General features: G+C 38.2%; 1 protein-coding gene across 4 annotated transcripts in view; it reads left to right on the forward strand.

Annotated features, from left to right (window-relative positions):
• Positions 1-9,788: 9,788 nt before the first annotated feature.
• Positions 9,789-23,773, forward strand: part of SH3D19 (SH3 domain containing 19) — a 62,421-nt gene continuing 48,436 nt past the window's right edge. Inside the window, exons 1-2 of one of the 4 annotated variants that reach the window (XM_034401336.3) lie at positions 9,789-10,588; positions 23,492-23,531. In XM_034401336.3, coding sequence (XP_034257227.2) covers positions 10,498-10,588; positions 23,492-23,531 — 131 coding nt within the window. In that variant the 5' untranslated portion in view covers positions 9,789-10,497. The remainder of the gene's footprint in view (positions 10,589-23,491; positions 23,532-23,773) is intronic. The other 3 variants (XM_034401335.3, XM_087874509.1, XM_087874508.1) reach the window with 3 other exon arrangements.

Raw genomic sequence — 23,773 nt, forward strand, 5'->3', positions numbered from 1 at the left:
TTTTTCTAACAACCTATTTATAATTTTATGAATAATAAACTAAAATGGTATCAGTATAGAACAAGGCCAAATATAATTCAATTCCAACATATCAAAGTGAAATCAAACCCTTGCTACATATTTTCTGAAACAGATTAAAAAATAATCTTAAGAACCTGCAACATTCATAATGTCAGACAAAAAAAGATCCAAAGCTTAAAGTTCCTCAAAGTTCCATATATAAAACTCCAGCTCATTGATTTGCTAAAATGGGATATTATTTATTTATTTATTTATTAGTCGCATTTCTATGCCGCCCAACTCCCTAACGATTCTGGGCGGCTTACAGCAAAAAAAACAATGCAAACAATATCCCATAAAAATTTTTTAAAAGAACATTAAAAATCCATAGACTCCATTCCATATCCGTGTCTCGCAAGATCACCATAGTGAGATCAACGGCCCCAGCCCTGCCGGAAAAGCCAGGTCTTCACCACTTTCTGGAAGGCCAATAGGGTGGGGGACAGTCCGGACCTCAGGAGGTAATTGGTTCCAGAGAGCCAGGGCAGCCACAGAGAAGGCTCTCCCCTGCGGGCCCGCCAGCTGACATTGTTTAGCTGATGGGACCTGGAGGAGACCAACTCTATGGGATCTTACCGGTCGATGGGAGCTATGCGGTAGAAGGCGGTCTCGAAGATAGCCTGGCCCTGAGCCATGTAGGGCTTTAAAGGTAATAACCAACACCTTGAATTGTGTCCGGAGACCGATAGGGAACCAGTGCAGTTCGCAGAGAATTGGTGTAATGTGGATGTATCTAGGTGCACCCATAATAGCTCGCGCGGCTGCATTCTGGACCAACTGTAGTCTCCAAACAATTACTAGTGAACATATTACTAGTTCAGATTAACTGCAGGTTTTCTACATCGATCTTAGTACAATTTTGCAATTGCATATAAATGTTGATTGCAGATTTTGAAAAATTTAAACCTTTTTAATTATATTGTCATGAAATAAAGTGCAGCTTATAAACCCCTTTTTATCATAACAAACTTTCCTCCTGGCAAAGATAGAATGACTTAAGTTTCTTTGAAAGATTGGCGTTTCCAGTCAAATAACTATGAAAGTGCAATTCAGCTGCTACAAATAAATAGTGAAGTTTAGTTGTTTTCTTGCAAATGTTTTATTAACTGACTAGATAACTAAGGTCAGAGAACACCAAGTATTCCACAGCTCAACCCTGAAGTACATATATTCTCTTCTATTGGTAACATATAAATAGGATCCTTTCCATTTTGCATCTTTTCCATTCCTAGCTTCAATTTCCTGGACAATTTTTCATCACCTAATTGTTGCACCATTCAAAGATTATCTGTCTCCAATACAGCAACAGTAAAGAAGGAGAATGCCTATTCTAGAATTCAGAGATTACCAAATTCCCCAAAGAGATAATTGAGGCCTCTGATTAAAATTTGGCTGCCTACTTTTCATGACTACTAAAGCTTGAAACATCTTGAATCCTCTTTTTTTAAAATATTCACCAAGTAGAACAGGGGTGTCAAACTCATGGCCCACAGGCCGGATGCATCACATGCTGGCCACGCCCACCTCCAGTTTAGCGAAGGAAAAAACAGTCATGACGATACATCATGTGACAACGATGTGATGACGCGAGTTTGATACCCCTGAAACAGAACATTCCATACATACTACATCCTCCTATCAAGATTGTCTCTTCCTGATTACAACTGTCAGTCCCATCAAATCTGGTAGAAGAGTATGTTGCTGCTCTCATCTTTTTTTTTCTGCCATGAAATCCACCCTTGGAATATTCTGTGGCCTTGTCCTTGCTATCCTTCTAGGAGTTCCTCAAAACATGGCAGTGTCAACAGATTGGGGATCTCAGGGATATGGAGAACTCTTAAGATGATTACATGTTACATAACAACGAAGATGCTCCCTTCTAGTATATTTAATAACATTGATATTTTAATCATAGAATAGTTTTTAATGTTTGAGTCTTTTTAATGGTTTTTTTTAAATTGTAGGTCATCCAGAGTCATATTTGTGAAATGGGCGTATATATAAATTCCTTACTGATAGTAAGGATTTTATATCTCCTCAGCAGCTGAGGCTGCCTAATTCTAATACATAAACATCAGTGGTGGGATTCAAAACATTTTACTACCGATTCTGTGGGTGTGGCTTGGTGGGCGTGGCAGGGGAACGATACTGTAAAGTCTCCAGTCCCTCCCCATTCCAGGGGAAGGTTACTGCAAAATCCCCATTTCCTCCCGATCAGATTTCTGCTATCAGTTCTCCAGAACTAATCAGAACCTGCTGAATACCACCTCTGATAAACATACACAGTCAAGACTTCCTCTGTCTGTGAAACACCTTCTCTCCCACTGCTCTCTTGACAAACTACCCTTAGTATAGCTAGGAGGTTGTGTGATAGGTTAACAGATGGTGTTTAGCTCCTCCATTCCATGATGTTAATAATTTATGAGCCAGAAATCACCAGGCCCAAGTAATAAAATCAATAGGTTTTTAACAAAATATATTTAAAAGATACGTTTAATAAATTGCTGTTCAGCAATCTTAAGAAATGATTTTTTGCAACACTTTAAATGTTTTAAAAGTAATTAGCAGAAAGCTTGACGTAAGTATTGATGCCTTTTTCCCCCATGGAGTCTAGAAAAGGATTTACTTGCAATCTTCAGGCTTGGATTATCCCAATAAGCCATTTATAATGAACCACTGAGAGAAAGAAAGAAAATTGGTTATTTACTAGTCTGTCCCCACCCCCCAACCAGCCAAATTTCTAGTTTTTCCTCATTTCTCCATTCCGGATTACTAATCTTTTTTTTTTACAGGCTAGTTTTCCATTCCAGCAACCACAGTAAAATTCACTGGTTTCCACCTGTGGAAATCAGATGCAGAAAATATAAACTTCTGTTTACCGGCAAACATGGTCAAGATCAGTATGATGATATGAAGGAAATTTATATGTGATGTGTATGGTATGTGTGTGATATACAGTATTGCAGTGTATGTGTATGGTGCTTAGCTTTCTAAAATGATTGTTCTCAGTCCTGATCCTCCTGATTTGTCAACAAAAATCTCTTTAAATAATTAAAAACACTTAAAAAAAATCTTTAGAGTCTAAAAGTGGATGTGATAACTTATTGTAATAAGCTTTTTGGCATATCTTTTAAACTAGCAATATTAATGATTATGATGTTATCCATTCAGTCGATCTCACCATGTCTTCTGATCTTGCACTGTTTCTTTCAGTTTTTCTATGTCTGGTGTCAGCTTTGATAGTGTCCAGCCACCATGTTCTTTGATGGCCTGGTTTCCTTTCACCATTAACTCTTCCTAACACAAGTCCAGTGAATTCCCCAACATGACATGGCCAAAGTGAGGTGCAGTTTTGTGATTTTGCTTTCTAGCGCCATATCTGGTGTTACAGACTCCACTACTACCTTTTTAGTCACTCGCTATCCAAAGAATATGCAGGAGCCTTCTTCAGCACCACAGCTCAAATGAATTGATTTTCTTCTTGTCTTGCTTATTTAAAGTCCAACTTTAACAACCATAGGTACCTACGGGGAACAATAGAGCACACTAACCTCCATTTGGTTGGCAGGCTAATATCCTTGCTCATGTTCATCATTGCTGTGTGCAACCCAGTGCAATCCGACATTTTATTTCTGTGCTGCATTCACCTCTTTGAGCTATCTGTGATCCTAGGAGAATGAATTTTGCCCCACATTATATCTCTTCACCGTCAGTTTCTATTTTGATGTTTCGCTCCCTTGCAGTGGTCCTGAACTTGGTCTTTTAGATATCCAGAAAGAAGCCAAAATTGTCACTTTCTTCTTTGACTTTCTTGATCAGATGTTCCAGGCCTTCTTTGGTTTTTGTGGGGAGAATTGTATTGTAAGGATATCATCAGCATAGCAAGGATTGTTGATGTTTACAACATTCTAAGAGGGAAAAAACATGGCTAAATTGCTAGATATTTGCACATCACAGAAATTCTGATTTCCTAAACCATTTCCTAAACCATATAGTTATGCTGGTATATGTGATCTGATTGCATCCAGTGTCTCTTCCCATAAATATATATAGCTAAGAAAAATCATATATTTCTCTCTGTATACATCTGGTATCTAGACCAGGGACTCAAAAAAGCAGCTCTGGTTTCTTCATGGCATTTGGTTGGGATGTCATAGATTTATAATGAAACAATTATATTTAGCCGTATCAGTTTTATAACATGAGACTCTAAAAACTCAATTCCTAGGACTGAAAAATGTGCAAGTACCATTTCTGGTTCCTGCATAGGAAACCAGTTTAACTAAATCAATTAACTGATTTTAACGGATAGCTCAAATGATTTAGAACAGTTTATCTAATACATGAAGTAATAATGTTGCTTGTTTGGTTGTAGCTGAGTATGTTGTATGAACTCGGGCAATGCAAACTTAATTATAATAATACATTTATTATTAAAATTATAAATAATTTTATGCAATTTTTTTTTGCTATATTCCCACCTTTCCATTCTGATTTAAAATTCTGAAATTTGAAATCTCAACACATTTGTAGAGTGCAAAATTGGAAAAGTCTGATCTAGGCTTACTTAGCCTCAAGGTTTGCAAATATGATCTATGGCCATTGAATTGTTATGCATAGTGATTTTTTCCCCTCCCCTTCAGATAAGACTGTTTCAAAAGTACTGATAAAAATATTTTTTTCTGTATTCCAACTTTCAGATTTACTTTACTCTAAGCATGTAGGTGTACATATGGGCTTAACATATGTACATTCTATTTTAATTTTACTCCTGTGTATTCCTCCTAATTCTAGAGTTACAAGCTTACAGATATTGGTGGCATTTTTCCTCAGTCAAATAAATTGGCAAGTGATCTTGATCTAGCTGGTGATCCTTTGACTATTAAGACTTCCGATCTTCCTTCCATCATCCCCACTGAAACTCCTCTGCAATGAATAGATCAAGTCTCACATCATTCCTTTTCTTCTTCCTTAAAATTGCACCCTAGAATGTTTTGTCAACTTTGAAGTGCTCACAAATTAATGTGTTCAGCTGTGTAAACACTGACTGGTTCACCTTTTTTTCTATGGAATGAAACCAAGAGTCTATCTTTGAAAGCCACTCAAGCTTACTAAACTCATGTTAGCCATTTTAGGCAAACCAAAGCTTTCCAAGCTTTTCCTCTCACATTTCTCCTGGGAATTCTTCCCTTTCTACCACTTCATATCTGACACCCTACCCTCCTTTGAGAATGATTTCCTGTCAACTAATACATAGCCTGAGTTTCTTTCAGCATAGTAAGTATAATTTTTTTGGAGGGGGGGGTGTCTGCATGAGTACATGAAGACTCAGTGAGAAGCTAGGGATAAGTGTAGGGTCTATAGCTGTGATAGTGAACCTATGGCATGTGTGCCAAAGGTGGCATGCAGCGCCTTCTCTGATAGCATGCGAGCCATTGCCCCAGTTCAGCTCTGCTGCGCATGTATGCATGCCTCCCGCTGGCCATCTGGTCTTCGGGTCTCCGCTGTGCATGCGTGGGGACCACATGCATTGCATTTTGGGGGTTTGGGTGCGCTTTGGGCATGGCCCAGAAAAAGTTACCATTCACTGGTCTATAGGCAACAGCCAGCTTTGAGGCTTTAGGATGCCTCCCCAGATTTAGTATAATGCATGAACCAAATTACCAATATTTACTCTTTTATGAAATCTTTTGTTATGACCCCAACTGTATACATCTGCCTGGAGCTGTTTTTTGTGAACTGTGTTTTACAACTAACCCCATATCAACTTAACTGAATTGAACTCTCCTTGGAACAAAATTATTAACATACATGATTTCTACAGAAAGACTGCATGCCAGATAAAATGGTGACTTCTATGATTCCAAGACACTGGCTGTGTTGAAGAAGTGAGTTGCAATATTAATTGTTTCTTTGAAACACTGAATCTGTACAACTTGGGTGTATGTCGCTTTCTATTTATAGGAACATTTGTTTCACTTGATTTCCTGGTTCCAGAGCTTCCACTGCCCTATACAGTCTTTTAAGGGGAAAGGTGGTTTGATATCTGAATGACTTTTGTTTTCTGTGACATGACAAATGCATACAACACAAAGTAAGAATACAGATGGGCAGGAGAAAATAATTTCATTTCCCATATGCTTGGAGTAGGACAGAGCAGTGGCTCAGTGGTTAAGACACTGGGCTTGTTGGCTGAAAAGCCAATAACCCAGACTTGAGGCCTGAGTGCCTGTTCTGCCCCAGCTACGGACGCCAAAGAACGCAGCACACACAAAGTCTGTTCAAACCTTAGTTTACCAAATAAACCAGTTTTTTTACAACAATGGCTGTTAATTAACTGCATTAACAGCTGCCAAGAATTCAAAGAATAATACTGAAAGCTTACTGTTGTTGGCAGAATGCCCAGAAGCAATTTGCAGGAAGCTGATAAGCAATACAAGACACGAAGGTATGTGAAGGAAGTTGTTCCCTGCAAATTGCTTCAGTCGGCGTTCCTCCTTAAATAGGTTAAGAGAGTGGCCAATTAGCCCCAAGCCTTACTCTCGAGGAGACCTCCTCCTGAGGAGCCACTCCTGCCTTTTGGCAGCTCTGCATGCCCATGCATCGAGAAGAGGCTCCTCCTCTTCATCCTCTTCACTTAAGGGAGCTTCTGGAGGTTCTGAAGGCCCTGGCTGAATCCCCGCCTCTGGCACCACATCTTCTCCAGCCTCCTCATTGTCTGAGTGCCAGCTGCCCAGGCTGGCAGCACAGCACCACACCAGCCTCCTTGCTGTCGGAATCAGCTACTAGCTGCACAGGCCGCTGAAGGGCCACAACAGTGCCATGCCACAGGATTAGCTCCTGTCCTCACCCCAATTCCTGCCAACCTAGTAATTTGAAAGTCTGTAGAGATTCTTCATTATCCAAATCACGGTTGTCTCAAAGGTGCTTTTTTCAGGAGGCAACCGGAGTTTCTTGTTTTTTCTTTTGAAGACATTCTTCTTCAGCTGAAGCTGAAGAAAATGTCTTTTCTTTTGAAGCGAAATGTCTTCAAAATAAAAAACAAGTAAGTCCAGTTGCCTCCTGAAAAAAAGCACCTTTGGGACATGGTAGTTTGAAAGCATGCGAATATGAGTAGATAAATAGGTACCACTTTGGTAGGAAAGTAACAGCACTCGTTATATCATGCTGGCCACATGACCATGGAAATGTCTTTGGACAATGCTGGCTCAATGGCCTTGAAATGGAGATGAGCACCACACCATACAATCTGCAATGACTACCAGAGTAAAATCTGCAGGGACTCCTTTATACATGGAGTTCAGGGTGAAATACTTGTTGCTACTCTAGGACCTAAGACATATTGGGATGGAGCAGTTAGCCTTCTTATTTTCAGTGTTGCAAGGTTATCAGAAAGGAAGATTGATAGCCTTCAAGTTGCTTTGGTGTACTAGAAACAATGACTGAATAGAAATCAGATAGGATTTAAAAATCCTGTTATAATCACTGGAAGAGAATTCTTTTACTCTAAGCGTGACATGATTTAGTGTATTATTTAAAACAGGCCATTGTGTACTTCTTCTCTGCATTGACATATTTCACCAATACCTTTACCCTTTTTAGTTATTCTTCTGCATACCATTGCAATAGTATGCGAACTTGTTTAGTCATGGTAGGAAGATATCAGGTGTTCAGCTGGTATGGAGGCCTTCTGGTAAAGCCTGTTTTCCCTAAAGCAAGTCTCTATATAGGATTATGCCCCAAAGTATTCTTTTGTATTATATAGATGTGTTTGGGCTTGTCATATGAACCTCTCTGCACAAAACTGCATTAAGTCGGGGTTTTTTCCTTTGAATCTGGTTTCTAAAAATGTAATCTTTTTGTAATTCCAGATTCTTTGAATATTTGTATCTATTAGGCTTAAGTTTAGGTTTCTTAGTATTATTTTGGGAATGTAGGCAAAACTTGTCCACATATTTGCTTTACCTCTTGTAGTTTCTTGGGCTTGACAACTCTTATATAAAACGGTGTATAATAATGGCACTAATGTGATGCATTTCCTGTGTTTTTTCTAATTAGCTTTAAATGTTATTTAGTGCAGATGAGTAAAATTAGTCAATTGCGGCTAAGCAAATTATAGCTTAGACATGTCAGCTCATCTATGCACACCTAGATTTAGGGAATGTATAAAAATGTTTGTTTCTCTAAAAACAAAGGCGTGGGGGAAGGGCATGCTAGATATCTCCATCTTTACTCAAGCAGAACATACTAAGTTGAAAGTGCCAGTAAGACACTAATAACTTTCTACTAACTGAAAGGTCAGGTCAGGGTAATTGATATGCCCTTCCAGGTTCTCAGTCCTTGGAAAAATGAGATCCATAACTGTATTCATTTTCTAAATACAAAATTAATGTACACTAAAGAACAGCATTAATTACAAAGTACAGAATCATAATTATAATTAGACCATCTTTCATATGATTGGTGATAAATCTTTGTTATAGATTGGCTATAAACCATTAATAGCAACTTTGGTTGACAGAATTTTTTATTTTTTTAAATTGTGCACAACATAGTTTGAAATCTTTCTGGCATTTCCTTTTATTAAGAAAATTTTGGTTTGAATGAGAGCACAATACTTAGTTTTCATTTCTTATTTTGTATGACACGGTAGTAATTTACTACATTAGTCTCTTCTCTGGTAATCTACATATTAAAATATGCATTAAAATATACATATGCACCAAAACAAATTCCTTATATGTCCAATCACACTTTTTTTTTGATTTATATGCCGCCCTTCTCCGGAGACTCAGGGCGGCTTACAATGCGTTAAGCAATAGCCTTCATACTTTTGTATATTTATACAAAGTCAGCTTATTGCTCCCACAAACTGGGTCCTCATTTCACCTACCTTAGAAAGGATGGAAGGCTGAGTCAACCTTGAGCCTGGGGAGATTCGAACCAGCAGTAAATTGCAGGCAGCTGTGTTAATAACAGGGTGCATAGACCACTGTACTATCAAGGCTCCTTTGGCCAATAAAGAATTCTATTCTATTCTATTCTATTCTATTCTATTCTATTCTATTCTATTCTATTCTATTCTATTCTATTTCTATTTCTATTCTATTCTATTCTATTCTGAAACTAAAGGTTCCATTATTGCTGGTGGATGCCCTTGCTGACTAGTATGTGTGCTTTTCCTTCACTTCTACATATTTCTTCATTTGCAGTATCTTTATAAAAACTGACCTGTCATTTTACTAATTGTAGAACTGCATATTACTTTTTGATTCACGATAAATTACTCTGTAATTTTGCTATGGAAATTTTTTCCCCATAATATAAACAAAAGGTGGAGACAAGCCCCCCCTCCCCATGTTTTTAATAATCAGTATTTTTAAACACACAGGATAACTTGACCCTTGCTTTCAAGTATCTCTTATCAGTTGGGTTCTTCCACTATCTTTTTCCATTGCCCCACCACCTCCATGGTGTACGGGACTAGCGAAGATGGGTATATGAGGGGGTCCTCGGTGCTCTCTGAACTCGCTTGTTTTCTTGCAGATGTTTCATTACCCAAACTAGGTAACATCACCAGTTGCTAGTTCAGATGGGTGTAAATACAAAAATATATAACACAGCAGGCCTGAACCACAAGGGTTTTTTCTGTTTTTTATAATTATAATAACGACAAAGCTCCCGTCTGCCTTATCTCCGTTCCCATTGTGCAACGCAGAGAGGCACACACTTGGCTTCTCAACGAAAATCTTGTGTCGTTGCAAAATGTCGAAAGTGTGAGGAAAACGCTCCTGGCAGAGAGCTCCAGCGAAAGAAAAAAAAGCAAGCTGTGGAGTCCAAGGAACGGGGCCTCTCGGGCTTACAAGAAAGGCACCTCTCGCCGGCTGCGCCCACCCCCACTTCTTGAGACAAGCGTCCGTTCGCACCCGCCCTTCGGCTTCCCACCGCAGTCGGAGGTCGCTTCATCCCCTCGCATTCCTGAGCCGCGCTCGCTCCTTGCTCCTCCACATTATCTCCCTTCCCGCCCACCCCCCGGTTCTCCTTTTGTTTTACTATCAGGCGAGAGTCTCGCTTCCTGTCGATAGCGGAATGTTGTGAACGGGCGAGAGAACCGCCACCTTCGCTCGCTTGATCTGCCCACCGTAGTGGAAGCCTTAGTCGTCCCTCGTTTTCCTGGGAAGGAAACGTCCCGGAGCTCCTTCGGACCGGAACCCTTAAAGAGGCCTGGATTGCAGCTTGGCGAGACGGGGAGGGAGGGAGGAGAAAGCAAAGGGTGGGTGGTGGGTGGGAGGAGGGCAGCGTCGAAACTGGGACTCCCCGCCCTCTCCGGCGGGAAGCGTCAGGTGCAGGTGCGGACAAAGGGGAGCCTCGAGAGTCCGCCTAGGCGCAATGGTGGACGCCGCTGCCTGAAGGCCGCCTTTGTTGTCCCCGGGGCCGATGGCTGAAGCCTGGCGACTAGAAGAAGACGAGGAGGAGCGGAAAGAGGGGACCAGAAGGCACCGGAGAGCGCTTTTGAACCCGGCGACAGGTAAGCCGAGGAGGAAAGGAGACCGGTATGGGCGGGCGAGAGGGAACTTCGCCCGCCGGAGAACTCTGCCCGCGCTGCCTGCTTAGCCGAAGGCGGGGACGAGTGAGTGCCCGGGGAAACCGAGCGCCGCTGGATTGGGGATCAACATTTACAACCCAGACGGAGAGCGTCCTCCATATATAGCCATTCGGTGTCGGGGTGTTGGGGTGTGTCAGAAAGCCCTGCAGATCGAAGAGATGATCCTGGGGGGCTTAAGAATCTATCTTGATTCCACCGACGGGCTTTTATATCCGAGTTTAATTTTCTCCCCAGCACAATAGCCTACGTACAGCGTAAGGTCACTCGCTGTTGTTTCTCCTCCTTCTCAGTTTCGGTTATTCTGTCTATGCCACCTCGCAGATATGCTGTTGGACCCTGTCAAAAGGAAACGTGGAGGTCTTTGGGTTTTTTTTTTTTCCCTTGATAAAGCAGTTTTACCAGTTCCTGTTTGAACGAGGAAAGGATGGGTTTTTGGATGGCTTGAAGAGCTACCATTACATCATTGTAATGCTGTGGTAACAGCTGGGAGTTGTCATGTATCTTTGGTATTGTTGGGGTTTATATTTTGGACCTGCTCAGAGTTAGTTGGAAACTTAACTTTATGGTGATTTCAATAAAGCTTTGGTTAAAGAAACTATGGCTTAGTGTGAAGCATAAACCCAGATAATGATGTCCAGAGTCCTCCATGTATTCTGGGTTAGTGGAAAAAGCAAACAGCTACCTTTCTTTACACCCTTTCTTATCTCACAATGAATTAAGAGGCCATTCACATAACTCATGGTTGGGTAAAAGGAAGTAAGTTTCAAAGTTTAATATTTAACATTTCTGATAATGAAGTAATTACACACACACATTAATGATAGGACATTTTATAAAAGTACTTTTCTTTCTAAAAAGAGGAGTGATAGCTTCTTGGTAGGCATGAATCTTTGTGCAACAAGTGTCATGATTTAGTTCCTCAGTGATCTCCTGGGAGGATTGGGAATTGATGAAAGCGTTGCCAGTCCACATAAAATGGATAATAATGAACAATATAAATCAATGCTTTAGCTTAGTTTCAGGAAGCTTTTTAAATTCCTGTGGTACACAATACTTATCAAGTCTTTATAAAAAGGGAGGGAACCATCTCCTCTGAGACTTGGCATACTTTAAACTTGAGTTGGACTGCTTACTTTGCAAACTTCCTGAATTATCAGCCGTGTCATTGTGTTTGCAAAGCACTAAAATGTTCTGTGTTAAAGTGCTATCTTCCCTCCTCACCCTTTGCCTGAAAATTTACTAATCCGTTATCCTCACAGATTATCTGCTGGCCATTTTTTGTACATTTCAGTTGTATAGGAGCTGTGGAGTTTCACAAGCGTTCAGTAAAGATATTGCATGCAATATTTGTCATATATACCATTTCATTTGAGGCATTTTTTTTGTTTTATACATATTACACCCTCCTTGCAGATAGGTATGAAATACAGGTAGATGTCACTTAGCATCCATTCATTCGGCAACTATTAATGTTACAGTGGCGCTGAATGAGAGGTACTTACTATGGGTCCTCATAGTTTTGGCTGTTGCAGTGGCACACAGTCTCATGATCACCATTTGTAACCTCTACTGCTGACTAACAAACAAAGACATTGGGGAAGCTGGCAGGAGGTCACAAACAGTGATAACATAACTGGGGGGATGCTGCAATCACATGGAATTCAATTAACAATGGCAGTTGAAACTGCCAGAATGTATCTGGAGAATATCAGGAGTCAAATAAGATACTAGGTGGCATTATGTTATTGTGGGATGGACTTTGTCTATATTTGGGACCTGGCTGTGTGTATTTAAGTAGTCATATATTAACTGGATTAATATTTATTTTTGATAAAAAGTTGCATCATACAAATGGAAGAAGAGATCGGATAGAGAGAAGAGTTATTGGCAATTTGTGCTGCTGATTTCTCTGTTACAGTTTAAAATCATCATCTCTGATAGTCTTGTTGGGTCTCAATTTGCTGTTAATCAGTGCTAGTTCTGGATATGGAATTGAAATTATCCTGATTGCTTTCATGCACAACCATGGTATCCTTCTAAACCAGGGGTGTGAAACTTGCGTTATCCTGTGACGTATCATGACTTTTTTCCCCTTCACTAAACCGGGCATGGGCATGGCCAGCGCATGACACATCCAGCCCACAGGCTGCGAGCTTATACTCCTGTCCTAAACTATCTAAGAGAGTTAGGAATTAAAGACATTGGATTACAGTGTTACACTTCATCTAGAGTGGGTAATTCAAAATAATATTAAGCAGGGCAGAGTATATCATATCCCATTTGTGTATCCTATACTTTCCCCCATATTATATAAATGGCACCCCTGAATACAGTAGATTGTTGGTTCAGATGAGGCAGCATCAATATATGGGTGACATCAGGGGTGAAATGTAAAATTTGTTACTACCGGTTCTGTGGGCGTGGCTTGGTGGTGGTGGGTAATGTGACTAGGTGGATGTGGCCAACTTTGGGCTTTCTGGCACATTCTTTTATTTATGAGGGAGAATGTCCCATTAAGAAATAGGTCAATGACTTGATGGTCATTACAGTTAATTTTAGAGTCACAGTTACAGTTAGAATTGGAGATGGAGTTTATGAAGGAGTGGTCTTTCCCTGCTGCCATTGGTTGTGGCCCCAAGTACAGATGGAGACTTTAGTGACCATAACACACATACTCTTTATTTGTCAGTTAAACCAGGGTAACACTCTTCATCTGAAGACAACTTGAAAACTTCATGCACTGGGCCATAAGCTATGAAACAATGTATTACCTATACTTGGATGCTCCATAAGCTAGCAGTATATTTCTGGTAAAATGTTGGTCATTGTCTATAAAACCCTAAGTGATGCTTCAAAGTTTGTGTCTCCTTTTGAATTTTCAATATCTTTGCATAAGTATGATATAAAACGTGGTCTATACTTTACCCAAGTAAAAAAACCTAGATATTGCAGGCTACTTCTGCTGACTGCCAGCTGCCAGCAGTTGGACAGTTTGAGTCTCACCAGCTCAAGGTTGACTCAGCCTTCCATCCTTCCGAGGTCAGTAAAATGAGAACCCAGATTGTTGGGGGCAATATGCTGACCCTGTAAACTGCTTAGAGAGGGCTATAAAGCAATATGAAGCAGTATATAAGGCTAAGTGCTATAAAAAGAACCCAATTAAACAAATGAATCAAAAATATTAGATTTGTTTATTTATTTATTGAGAAAAATGAAACATGCAAAAGGGTTCACAAATTTTTAAGCACCACTGTATATTATTTATGCCCAAGAAACCCAAGGCCGCCTCTTTTAGAGGGAATCTGCTTGTCCTGTTCAATCAGCCCAAGAGGCATGCTGTAAGTCAGGGCTGTCAAACTTGCGGCCAGAGGCGTTACATTCTGGCCACGCCTGGTTTAGCAAAGGGGAAAATAGTCATGATATGTCATATGACGACGCAGGTTTGACACCCCTGCTCTAAGTTCACCTTCCAGAAAATTTAAAGGGTGGAAACAAGCCTAGAAGCAAGTCTTTTTGCAGCAGTGTCCCTCCCCCCATACCACTTTATGGAATATGCTTGCCCAGAAATTCATACAGTCCCTGCCTGCTTTTCAGTTTGGAAGCCCATGAAATCACAATACGTGGAGTGTAGAGCTACAACATAAGCCATCTTATACCTAAGGTGTTTTAATGATGATTTTTAGTTCATGTTATGCTTTTACTATTTTCTTATGTAACCTTATTATATGGGTAGTATATCAAATTATAGGATCAAACTATGTATATGGCTATCTTCATTGTTGTGGTGCAACTACTTTTATTACAACGCACATGCTTTGTTCTTAAATGTCAGAAATGTGTGTTTTGATATGTGACAAGAGTGCTAGGTAGATAGTTTTACATTCTAGTAGGCATTTGAATTCATTGTTCCTTATTTTCCCGTCACTTTCACTACTTTGACTTTACAATTGACCGCATTCCCCAGTAGTCAGTGAGCATGTATGCATTGAATATATCAAAAGCAAAAGATTATCCCTATGACTTTTCTTTAGGCAAAAGAAGTCAGTAGGAAGAATCTGTTCAAGTCAGCTGGTTCTCGCTCACGTACTGTTGGAATAAATTAGGGATAGTAACAGAGGCTCTTTGACTATTATCTATCGCTGCTTGTCCTTGGAAATGAACCAGCACCACTAAGCACAATGCTGTTTTAATTTTACAGAAAAGTACTTGTCTGTTGGTATTTGTACCAAAGGACACATGGAGCTACAAAGAAGTTGCAGTTTTTCACTAACTGTAAAAACCATGATCTGTAAAAAAATACAATTCTTAACACAGAATGAAAAATTATTTTTTAAAAAATCCAAAGATAAAGAGGAAAAAGCAGTTTCTTTCTCTGAAACAGACAAATGAGTAAAATTGAAATACACAAATTTAAGCTAGAAATTCAAGTTGTTGTTTTAAGCATATGATGCTTTTCCTGATGAGCTTGGACATTCACATTTATGTAGATATTTGTCAGAAAGCCACTCCTATGATGAAAGCAAGTAAATGCATAATACGTTCAGCAAAAGTTTAGAAAACACATTAGATAAATACTGTAAATATCTTATGTCCCTTTTGGTAATCTTACAAGAATAAAGTGATGGATGTAGTCACACAACACCCTTAGCCATAAACATCATTAGCTTAATTCAGTGGATAAAACCAAGAGACTATATCATGTTTCCCCAAAAATAAGACCCTGTCTTATTTTTTTTTTTTTTTTTTTTTTGAACCCTGAAATAAGCGCTTGGCCTTATTGCCATGCTCTCAAAAGCCTGATTGGGCTTATTATCAGGGGATGTCTTATTTTGGGGGAAACAGGATATTAAGGCTTCTTACACTGTGGGATTTGTGCTCTCACCCTTAATAAGTCATTTTCAGTTAGATGGGCAGCTATATAAATTTGATTAATAAAATAAATAAATAAGAATGTAAGTGGTTCAAATCACATTGAATGTGTATCAGATATGTGTTTGAATGATTTAGTTTACATAATGCTAAATTATAATTAGATGATGGTGTTCCTTTGCTTGCCGTTGTGGCACATCAAATTATTATCTTTAATTTGATGAATCAGGATTTATTTATTAAATTTACATGCTTTCCATCTCACTCTGAAAAGTGACAATACTATATTTAAGGTTACATGCAAATCTGCCAGTAAATTGAACATATCTTCTGATAATATAATAATGTGGAAGACCATGTCTGTGACATTGGCATGGAATTAGATGCTCTAATTTTAGGTTGTAATTATAAACACCTATTTCTTGGTTTCCATCATCACACTGTATCTTGAGTGGGTATTTTAAGACTATAAATTATGGCATTGTTCATTGTAAAAAAACACAGGATATCTTGAGCCCTTTTCCATTTTTATGTTCTACAAATTCCTATATTATTTTTCTGTATAAGTTCTATATCAGCCTAAGAACTGCTTTGTAAGTGATTCCATAATTTCAAACAAATTTGTTTTTGGAAATTATTTATATGTGAGATTTTTTTCGCAAATCAAACCCCATCCTGTCATTATCAAACTATTAAACCATGAACAGGCTGACCCTTCCTTCCTTCCTTCCTTCCTTCCTTCCTTCCTTCCTTCCTTCCTTCCTTCCCTCCCTCCCTCCCTCCCTCCCTCCCTCCCTCCCTCCCTCCCTGGATTTTTTTCATGGATAAGTTATTGAGTCATTTGTTGATTGGAGAAAGACAAAACGACAGTAAGTGGATAAAGCTGTTGTTTTCTAATCATCCCTCTTCTCTTTCTTACACCTCTTTCTATGTTTCTTGGTCCTTTTTTCACCTAACATTTTATATGAAGGATGAGATAGATCTTGGCAAAGACTTTATAATCTTAACCAATCTTTTATAAAAGCTTTTGAAATTTGGCACAGTTTTTAAAAATTTGCTCGAGAAGCATTGAAAGTTAAAATAAATAAATCCATTGTCTCCAGCGGAGGAAGGCGAGACCAGGGAGAGCGCCAAACTCTTGTCCTCCAGAGGAGCCTTGCTGTCCTTCTCAGGCCACGCGGAGAATCCCTAGATGGTGGCACAGGCTGTCCAGAGCCTTAGACAGCGGAGAGCAAGCGCCCAGCCCAGCCCTTAAGCTCCCAGGGCACTGGGACCCCACAGCCCAGCCCAGCCCCGCTTCCCCAAGGGGGTGCCCACAGGCCTTGAGTTTGACACCCCTGCCATAGACTTTGCTTGTCAGAAGGTTGCAAAAGGTGATCACATGATCCCGGGATATTGCAACTGTCATAGATATGACATAGATATGGGTCAGCCAACCATCTGAATTTTGATTATGGATCCATGGGAATGCTGCAATAGTTGAAAGGGTGAAAATGGTTTTTTCAGTGCCATTGTAACTTTTAATTGTAACTAAACGAACTGTTGTAAGTCGAGGACTACCTCTAATGGCAGGCATGTTATAGGCATATATATGTAGTCTACTTTCTCTTCCCTGTGTTGCAAGTGTGGGAGGCAACACATTCTTGAAAGAATGTTGGATTTAAAATTTCCTATATTTGAAACAAAAACCTATGTAAATGTGTTGTGTCAAAAGTACATTGACCCAGCATGATGTCAAGAGCAATAAGGAAGCACATTATAAAGTTCCCTACAGCAAAGATTTTGTGCAGGGTTGCCAAGTAACTTATCCTTGATATATTGTTCATATTCTGACTTTCAAAATCCAAGGTACTTAATAGTTTAAAATAGCTTTGGTCCTGCTGGATGCAGAGATTCAGCATTCTTCCATATACAGTAATTGAAATAACTTAATTGTTATATTTGATCATCATTAAAAAAAATGATGTAGATAAATGATGTAGATAAATGATAAATAAAAATGCACTTCATCCTTGTTAATATTGTATGAAATCTTCAATATTTAAGTTCTGTCATAATTGTACCGTCTTGCCATTTCTTATATTTAGGTTCATTCATTTACATAATTTTAAAACTGCATTAGGCCAATAAGATAACTGAGGTCCATTTTCTTTCCAGTAACTAAATAAATTAACTCTACTTTCAATGAGTAAATTAATTAGTTTCTGTTCACTGGTTGTGTATCGTTTAATGTGGAAAACTAATTAACATTAATTTGAGAATTTGGTGCTATATTATTTTTAATAATGGATCATATCTCAAGAACTGAATAGTTACAGAAGAAATATCTTGTGTTCCTTCTTCTTCACTGTTGCAATTGATCCAGTTAAAAACATCAATCATTGGAGTAGTTTTCTTATCCTTTTCAGGTCAAAGAGCTTGGCTGGTTTAAAAAGGAAAAGAAAATTCCTGGAATTCCTGATCAAAAGTACAGCTTTAGTGATATAGAATATTGACTGTGTTCAGGTGAACTCTGCCCTCCCCTATAGTTTCTCCTAGAAACTTACACTGAAGTTCTCACAGAATCTAAAGTTCTGGAGGACACCATTTGAAAAATTGTAGAGAAGCAAAATTGACCTTGGAGGAGGTATGTGGAGAGTGCTAGCAAATTAAGAGCTGGATCTGCAAAATAAGAAAGCGTGAGAAAGAAACTTAAAATTGCCCTGCCTTGAATCTCTTTGGTATAAAAGGGAAAGAAAAGAATATGTTGTCAGGCTTTCACGATTCTATTATTGTGGCCTACATCAATATAATAAGGTTCTAATATTTTTTGTATCTTTTCCTGAATTTGTCTATCTTGAGGAGCTGGCATAAGCCAAAGTATGGAAAATTATTATAAACACTATGACATAGGTATAAGGGCTGGTAGTTTTAATTGATAAATTAAATTCAAGTAGTCCTTTACCTATGACAGTGATGGCTAACCTTTTTGCCATTGCGTGCCAAAAGCATGGGGAGCATGGGGGGGTCTCTCACGTGCCCACACCCATAATTCAATGCATCCTGCCCCCCATGCATGCCCGTGCGACTCCCCCACTCCCCCCGCTTTTGGCACGCAATGGCACAGTGGGCCAGGGAGGCCCATTTTTCTCCCTCCCCAGGCTCCAGAGGCTTTCTAGGAGCCTAGTGAAGGCACCTCCCCACCCGGAGGCTGGAAACAGCCCATTTCCCGACTTCCGGTGGGCCCAGAAGGCCTGAAAATCAGATAGCAGGTGCACACATGTGTGCTGGAGCTGATGGCAGGCGCTCATGTGCCCACACATATGGCTCCATGTGCCACCTGTGGCACACCTGCCATAGGTTCGCCATTACGGACCTATGACCACATTTAGAATTGGAACTTGTGATACTAAGCAATGCAGTTGTTAAGTGAGTCGCACCCAATTTTACAGCCTTCTTTTATCATGGTTGTTAAGCAAATTACTACAGCAGTTAAGTGAATCAGGTAGTCATTAAGAAAATTTGGCTTCTCTCATTGATTTTATCTGTTGAAAGCACTCTGAGAAGATTGAAAATGATGATCTTGTGACTTCGATATGCTGCAACCATCATAAATACATGTTGGTTGCCAAGGACCCAAATTTTGATCACATGACTACACAAATACTGCAACAATTGTTAAGTACGAGGACTGGTTATAAGTCATGTTTTTTAGTACGGTTGTAATTCTGAAAAGTGGTTAAATGAATGGTTGTAAGTCAAGGACTAACGGTAAAGGCATCATGAGTGTTAATGATAATGAAGGAGCTAAATCTGAGAGCATGGAAACCAATGGTTCTGAGGATAAATAGAACCAATACATAAACACTGAGTGGATCATTCTTGATTTCAAGGCTGGTAAGAGAATGGCCAAAGTTTATTGACCTAAAAATTCAGGGCTAAAATTTAAACCTTTACCCCAGTTTACATATAAAGATTGATATCTGTGCTGTTCAGTTGTCAGATCTTCTGTGCATATGTGTCTTCTGTCTTGTCTGCAGTAAACTTGGATAGCATGTTATGCCTCTTCCGCTATAAGCAATTTCTTGAATATGATGTCAAACATCTGGAGAGATGAGATTGAATGTCATGCATTTTCAACTTCAACCAGTATAGAGCTGGAAGGGATCTTGGAAGTCTTTTAGTCCAACCCTCTGCTCAAGCAGGAGATCCTATACCATTTCAGACAAGCGACTGTCCAGTTTCTTCTTAAAAATCTCCAATGATGAAGCACCCTCAATTTTGCCGTCAAGCTGTTCCACTGGTTAATTGTCCTCATTGTTAGGAAGTTTTTCCTTAATTCCAGGTTGGTTCTCTCCTTGATTAGGTTTCATCCATTGTTTCTTGTCCTGCCTTTTGGTGCTTTGGAAAATAAGTTGACCCCTCCTCTTTGTGGCAACCTCTCAAATACTGGAATACTGCTATTATGTCCCACCTAGACCTTCTTTTCTCTAAACTAGCCAAACCCAAATCCTACAACCATTCCTCATGATTTAGTCTCCAGGCCTTTAATCATCTTAAAACATATGAAGAATGATTGCAGGATTTGGGTTTGGCTAGTCTAGAGAAAAAAAGGACTAGTGGGGACATGATAGCAGTATTCTTCTAATTTTTTGAAAAGGCAAAAACAAATTTGGAACATGTTCTTAGTATAACATAGTAAAATGATCTTCATCTTCTTTTCTTATGGAGGCATACAATCGGGGACCTATAGAACAAAAAGTTATGATCACCCTGTATTGCTAATACTAATAGTATAGTATTGTTTTTAATGGTGTCTTTATCAACAGAGAAATTTCCAACTGATTAAGAAATTGATTTTCTTTGTTAGGTGAATTTCTATTAAAGGTGCTCCTTGCTTAGTCCATTAGGGATTTGCCTAATGATGGCAACTGGGGATGCTGGAATTGCTGTTGTTTATGTGACATCACATCTTACAACTGTATTGCTTAGTGGCAGAGTTTCCAGTCCCAATTACCATTGGTAAATGAGACTTCTGTATCTGGCTGCTCAAAAAGCATCTGAAATCCTGGATCTGAATGGCCACATGCTTTTCCAATGTCCCACTACCTGACTGTGTTTGAAAGTATTTAATTATTGAATAGTAGTTTGGAAAATTCCTAACTTTGGAGTGCTCTGCCAAAATGTATTAATATATTACTAAGTGCAGTTGCGCTATCTAAAATAACATATCCATTGTCAGGGAATTGCGTAGGCGGTGTCCAAATGGAGTCAGAGATGCTGACAAGAACTTGGGATTTTATATAAGTAAGTATATTTATAGTAAATAAGAGAGGAAAACAGGAGCATAATCAGGTAAATCAATACTGTAGGAACATTATCGGGTAAATCACAGAGAGCAGACACAGCACCCAGAGAAAAAAGACGAGAAAGAAGGAAACTTCCCCTTTTTAATCACAGCAACCAATCACAGCTCAAGTTGCCTCATGTAGTGACCAGCTGGTTTTAACCAATTAGCTATAACTGTGTACTCTTACTCATTGTACACTTCAGTGCTTCAGCTATTAAATGTTAAATATATTAATATCCATGTATATTTATTATAATCTGCATACATCACTTTTAAAATCTGGACTTGGATACTAACATTCTTTCAAATAATATTACCGCTAATGTAGTTCTTTGACAAATAAAATCTGGAAAAATATTTTAAATGCCTAATACCAGTTTCATATTTTGAGCCTATTTTTTTTAACTTTTTCCTAATAACTCCTCCCCATGTATGTAGCACCAAGTTGTGGGACTAAGAAAGCTAACAGACTTCACTTTCACTGATTAATAATCCTGTTTAAACTAGAATAAAGTGGTTCTTTTAAAAAAAATTAAGAACCTTTTTTTATTGAAAATAAGTTTAGTACTTATCAGTCTTTTTTTGAAAAAAATTCTTGCTTTAAAAAATCTGCTATCATTTTGGGATGATGTTTTAAGCAGTAAATTATGCAAGTCCAGCTAAACTATTTCCTGTTTAAACAAAGAAAGAAAGAAAGGGGGGAAAATGGAAAAACATTCACTTCCTGAATGACAGCATTCCAATTCTGAGATTGGCTACAGTATAACTGCCAATCAGAAGCCTCCTTAGAGGGATGATTTCGAATGCTGTTTACATGCTTTGTGATTTTTCTTTCTCATTCTTGGTGTTGTACCACTTGAAAAAATTCTTGATTCGTTCTGCTGGACAGCTGTATGAATGACCATAAAAGTTTACTTTCTGCACAGAATAGCAGCATGAAGGGAAAGGACTGTATGCTCTTCTGTAATTTCAGGTATGGTAATTACCAGGTTGTTAAGAGAGAAAAGGACATATTTCCCTATGGAAAGCTTTTTTCTTTTAAACTAATTTTATTAAAGCTTACAAATAGATTTTAAAAAACTAAGAAAAATATAAGACTTTTTAAAAAAGAATAGTAAAGGAAAGTAGAAGACAGAAAATAAAACAAATAAAAGAAGAAAATATATAAGAGATGACTCCTTAAGATTATATCTTGAATGTTGACTTCGTTTTTCAAATGTAGTTTTAGTGCTAATTATTTATGTTGCTATGTTGGCATGCTTCGGTTGCTAGGAATAGGCGGCAATAAATACCCTCGCTTGCAAAATAGAAAAATTAAGTACAAATTAAAAACTACTGCACAGTTTGAGAAAATAGCTGTACAAGAGATGATATAGGTGAGGCTATTCTGTTTATCAAGCATCATGTTAAAATGTAAGAAATTGTATTAAAAGTATTTTAAACTAGTTTGGCAGCCTATAAAATGGAATAAAACCTTTATATGGTTCCAGATATTGTAACTTAAAGTACTGTTTTGGAAAAATCTTTATATATGGAAAAGGGACTATATAATTATATTGCAGTTATAAACTTATAAAGCAATACATAGTTTACATATGCTATAAAAAGTAAAAAGAAAGTTAAATAGAATTCCTGGGAGGTTAATGAAAATATGGGTAATAAGATTTAGCACAGCAGAATACTGTGCAAGTCTTTAGTAATATTTTTGTGTTTTTATATTTGAAGAGCTGTATTTGTAAATTTCCTGTGAGAGCCAGTTTGGTGTGGTGGTTAAGGCATCAGGCTGGAAATGGAATAATTTTCTCCCAATCTTAGGAAGGAGGCAATAGTACTTTTGAAAAACCTTGCCAGGAAAATTGCTGAAACTTGTTCAGACAGCTTCCAAAAATTGGACAGGATTTGGTGGAAGAAAAAAAAATTATGTGGGAAAAAAAAAATAGCATAGAATATTTTGCAGAGGAAATGATCTGTCTTGGGGAACTGTTTATATTTTGGTTATATATACAATCAACTCATTGTAATTTTAAAACTCGAAAGCGTTTTCTAATATAGTATGATTTATAATTGTAACTAATGTTCAATTCCTCTTGTCCAGTCTTCAATCAACCACCCAGTCTTATTAAAAAGAAAATCAGTCTAGTAATAACACTTCTCTTTCAAAAGAACACAGAAACGATTAGATGCCTGCAATTGTAGAAGATCATGGAAAAAGGAATAATAGAAATATAGTCTGTATTTACACAAACTGTTGCTGTCACTGAACGTTTCTTCCATCCTTTCCTAGAGTCTGCCAGCTGTGATTCATGAAATGATTCTTAGGCGCTGACTAATTCTGTGGTTTTCTTTTCCACTCCTCTCCTACATTCTTTGGAAAACTGTTGGGTTTTTAAAAGAGGACAGCATCTGTTAAACATAAAAAACAAACTTAACAAGCACAAAGAAAATTGTATTTCTCAGTGATATGCTTAAATATTCTCTGCAGATGTTTGTATTTCTTTCAGGCAAAATATTCCTTACAAAGTAAAATCTAGCTTTTAAAAATATCATTTTAAAAAGTTCATATCATTTAGTTCACAGGATAGTGAACTAAATTAACATCTTTTGTGTACGTGTCTTTTTTATTCTAGATCGTTCAGAAAGAAATAAACCAGAGCACCGTTCATCAGGGTGAGATTGTTTTTCTGTTTTTGTTCTGTTTATATTTTTCTATATTGTATTAAAAAGAATTAAGAAACTGTAATTGAATGAAAATATTAAAAACATTAATTTTGCAGTTTAGATTTGCTCTGATAATTAAAGTGTATAAAGGATCATATTGAGTCTTTTCAAATTTTCAAATGGGGTAAACATTTTATTGACTCCATGTGTATTCTCTTTCTATTTCTTGCATTTATAATACCTTTATGTAG

This window comes from Pantherophis guttatus, chromosome 8, assembly GCF_059756535.1.
Source record: "Pantherophis guttatus breed Tessera chromosome 8, ASM5975653v1, whole genome shotgun sequence".
Taxonomy (NCBI): domain Eukaryota; kingdom Metazoa; phylum Chordata; class Lepidosauria; order Squamata; family Colubridae; genus Pantherophis; species Pantherophis guttatus.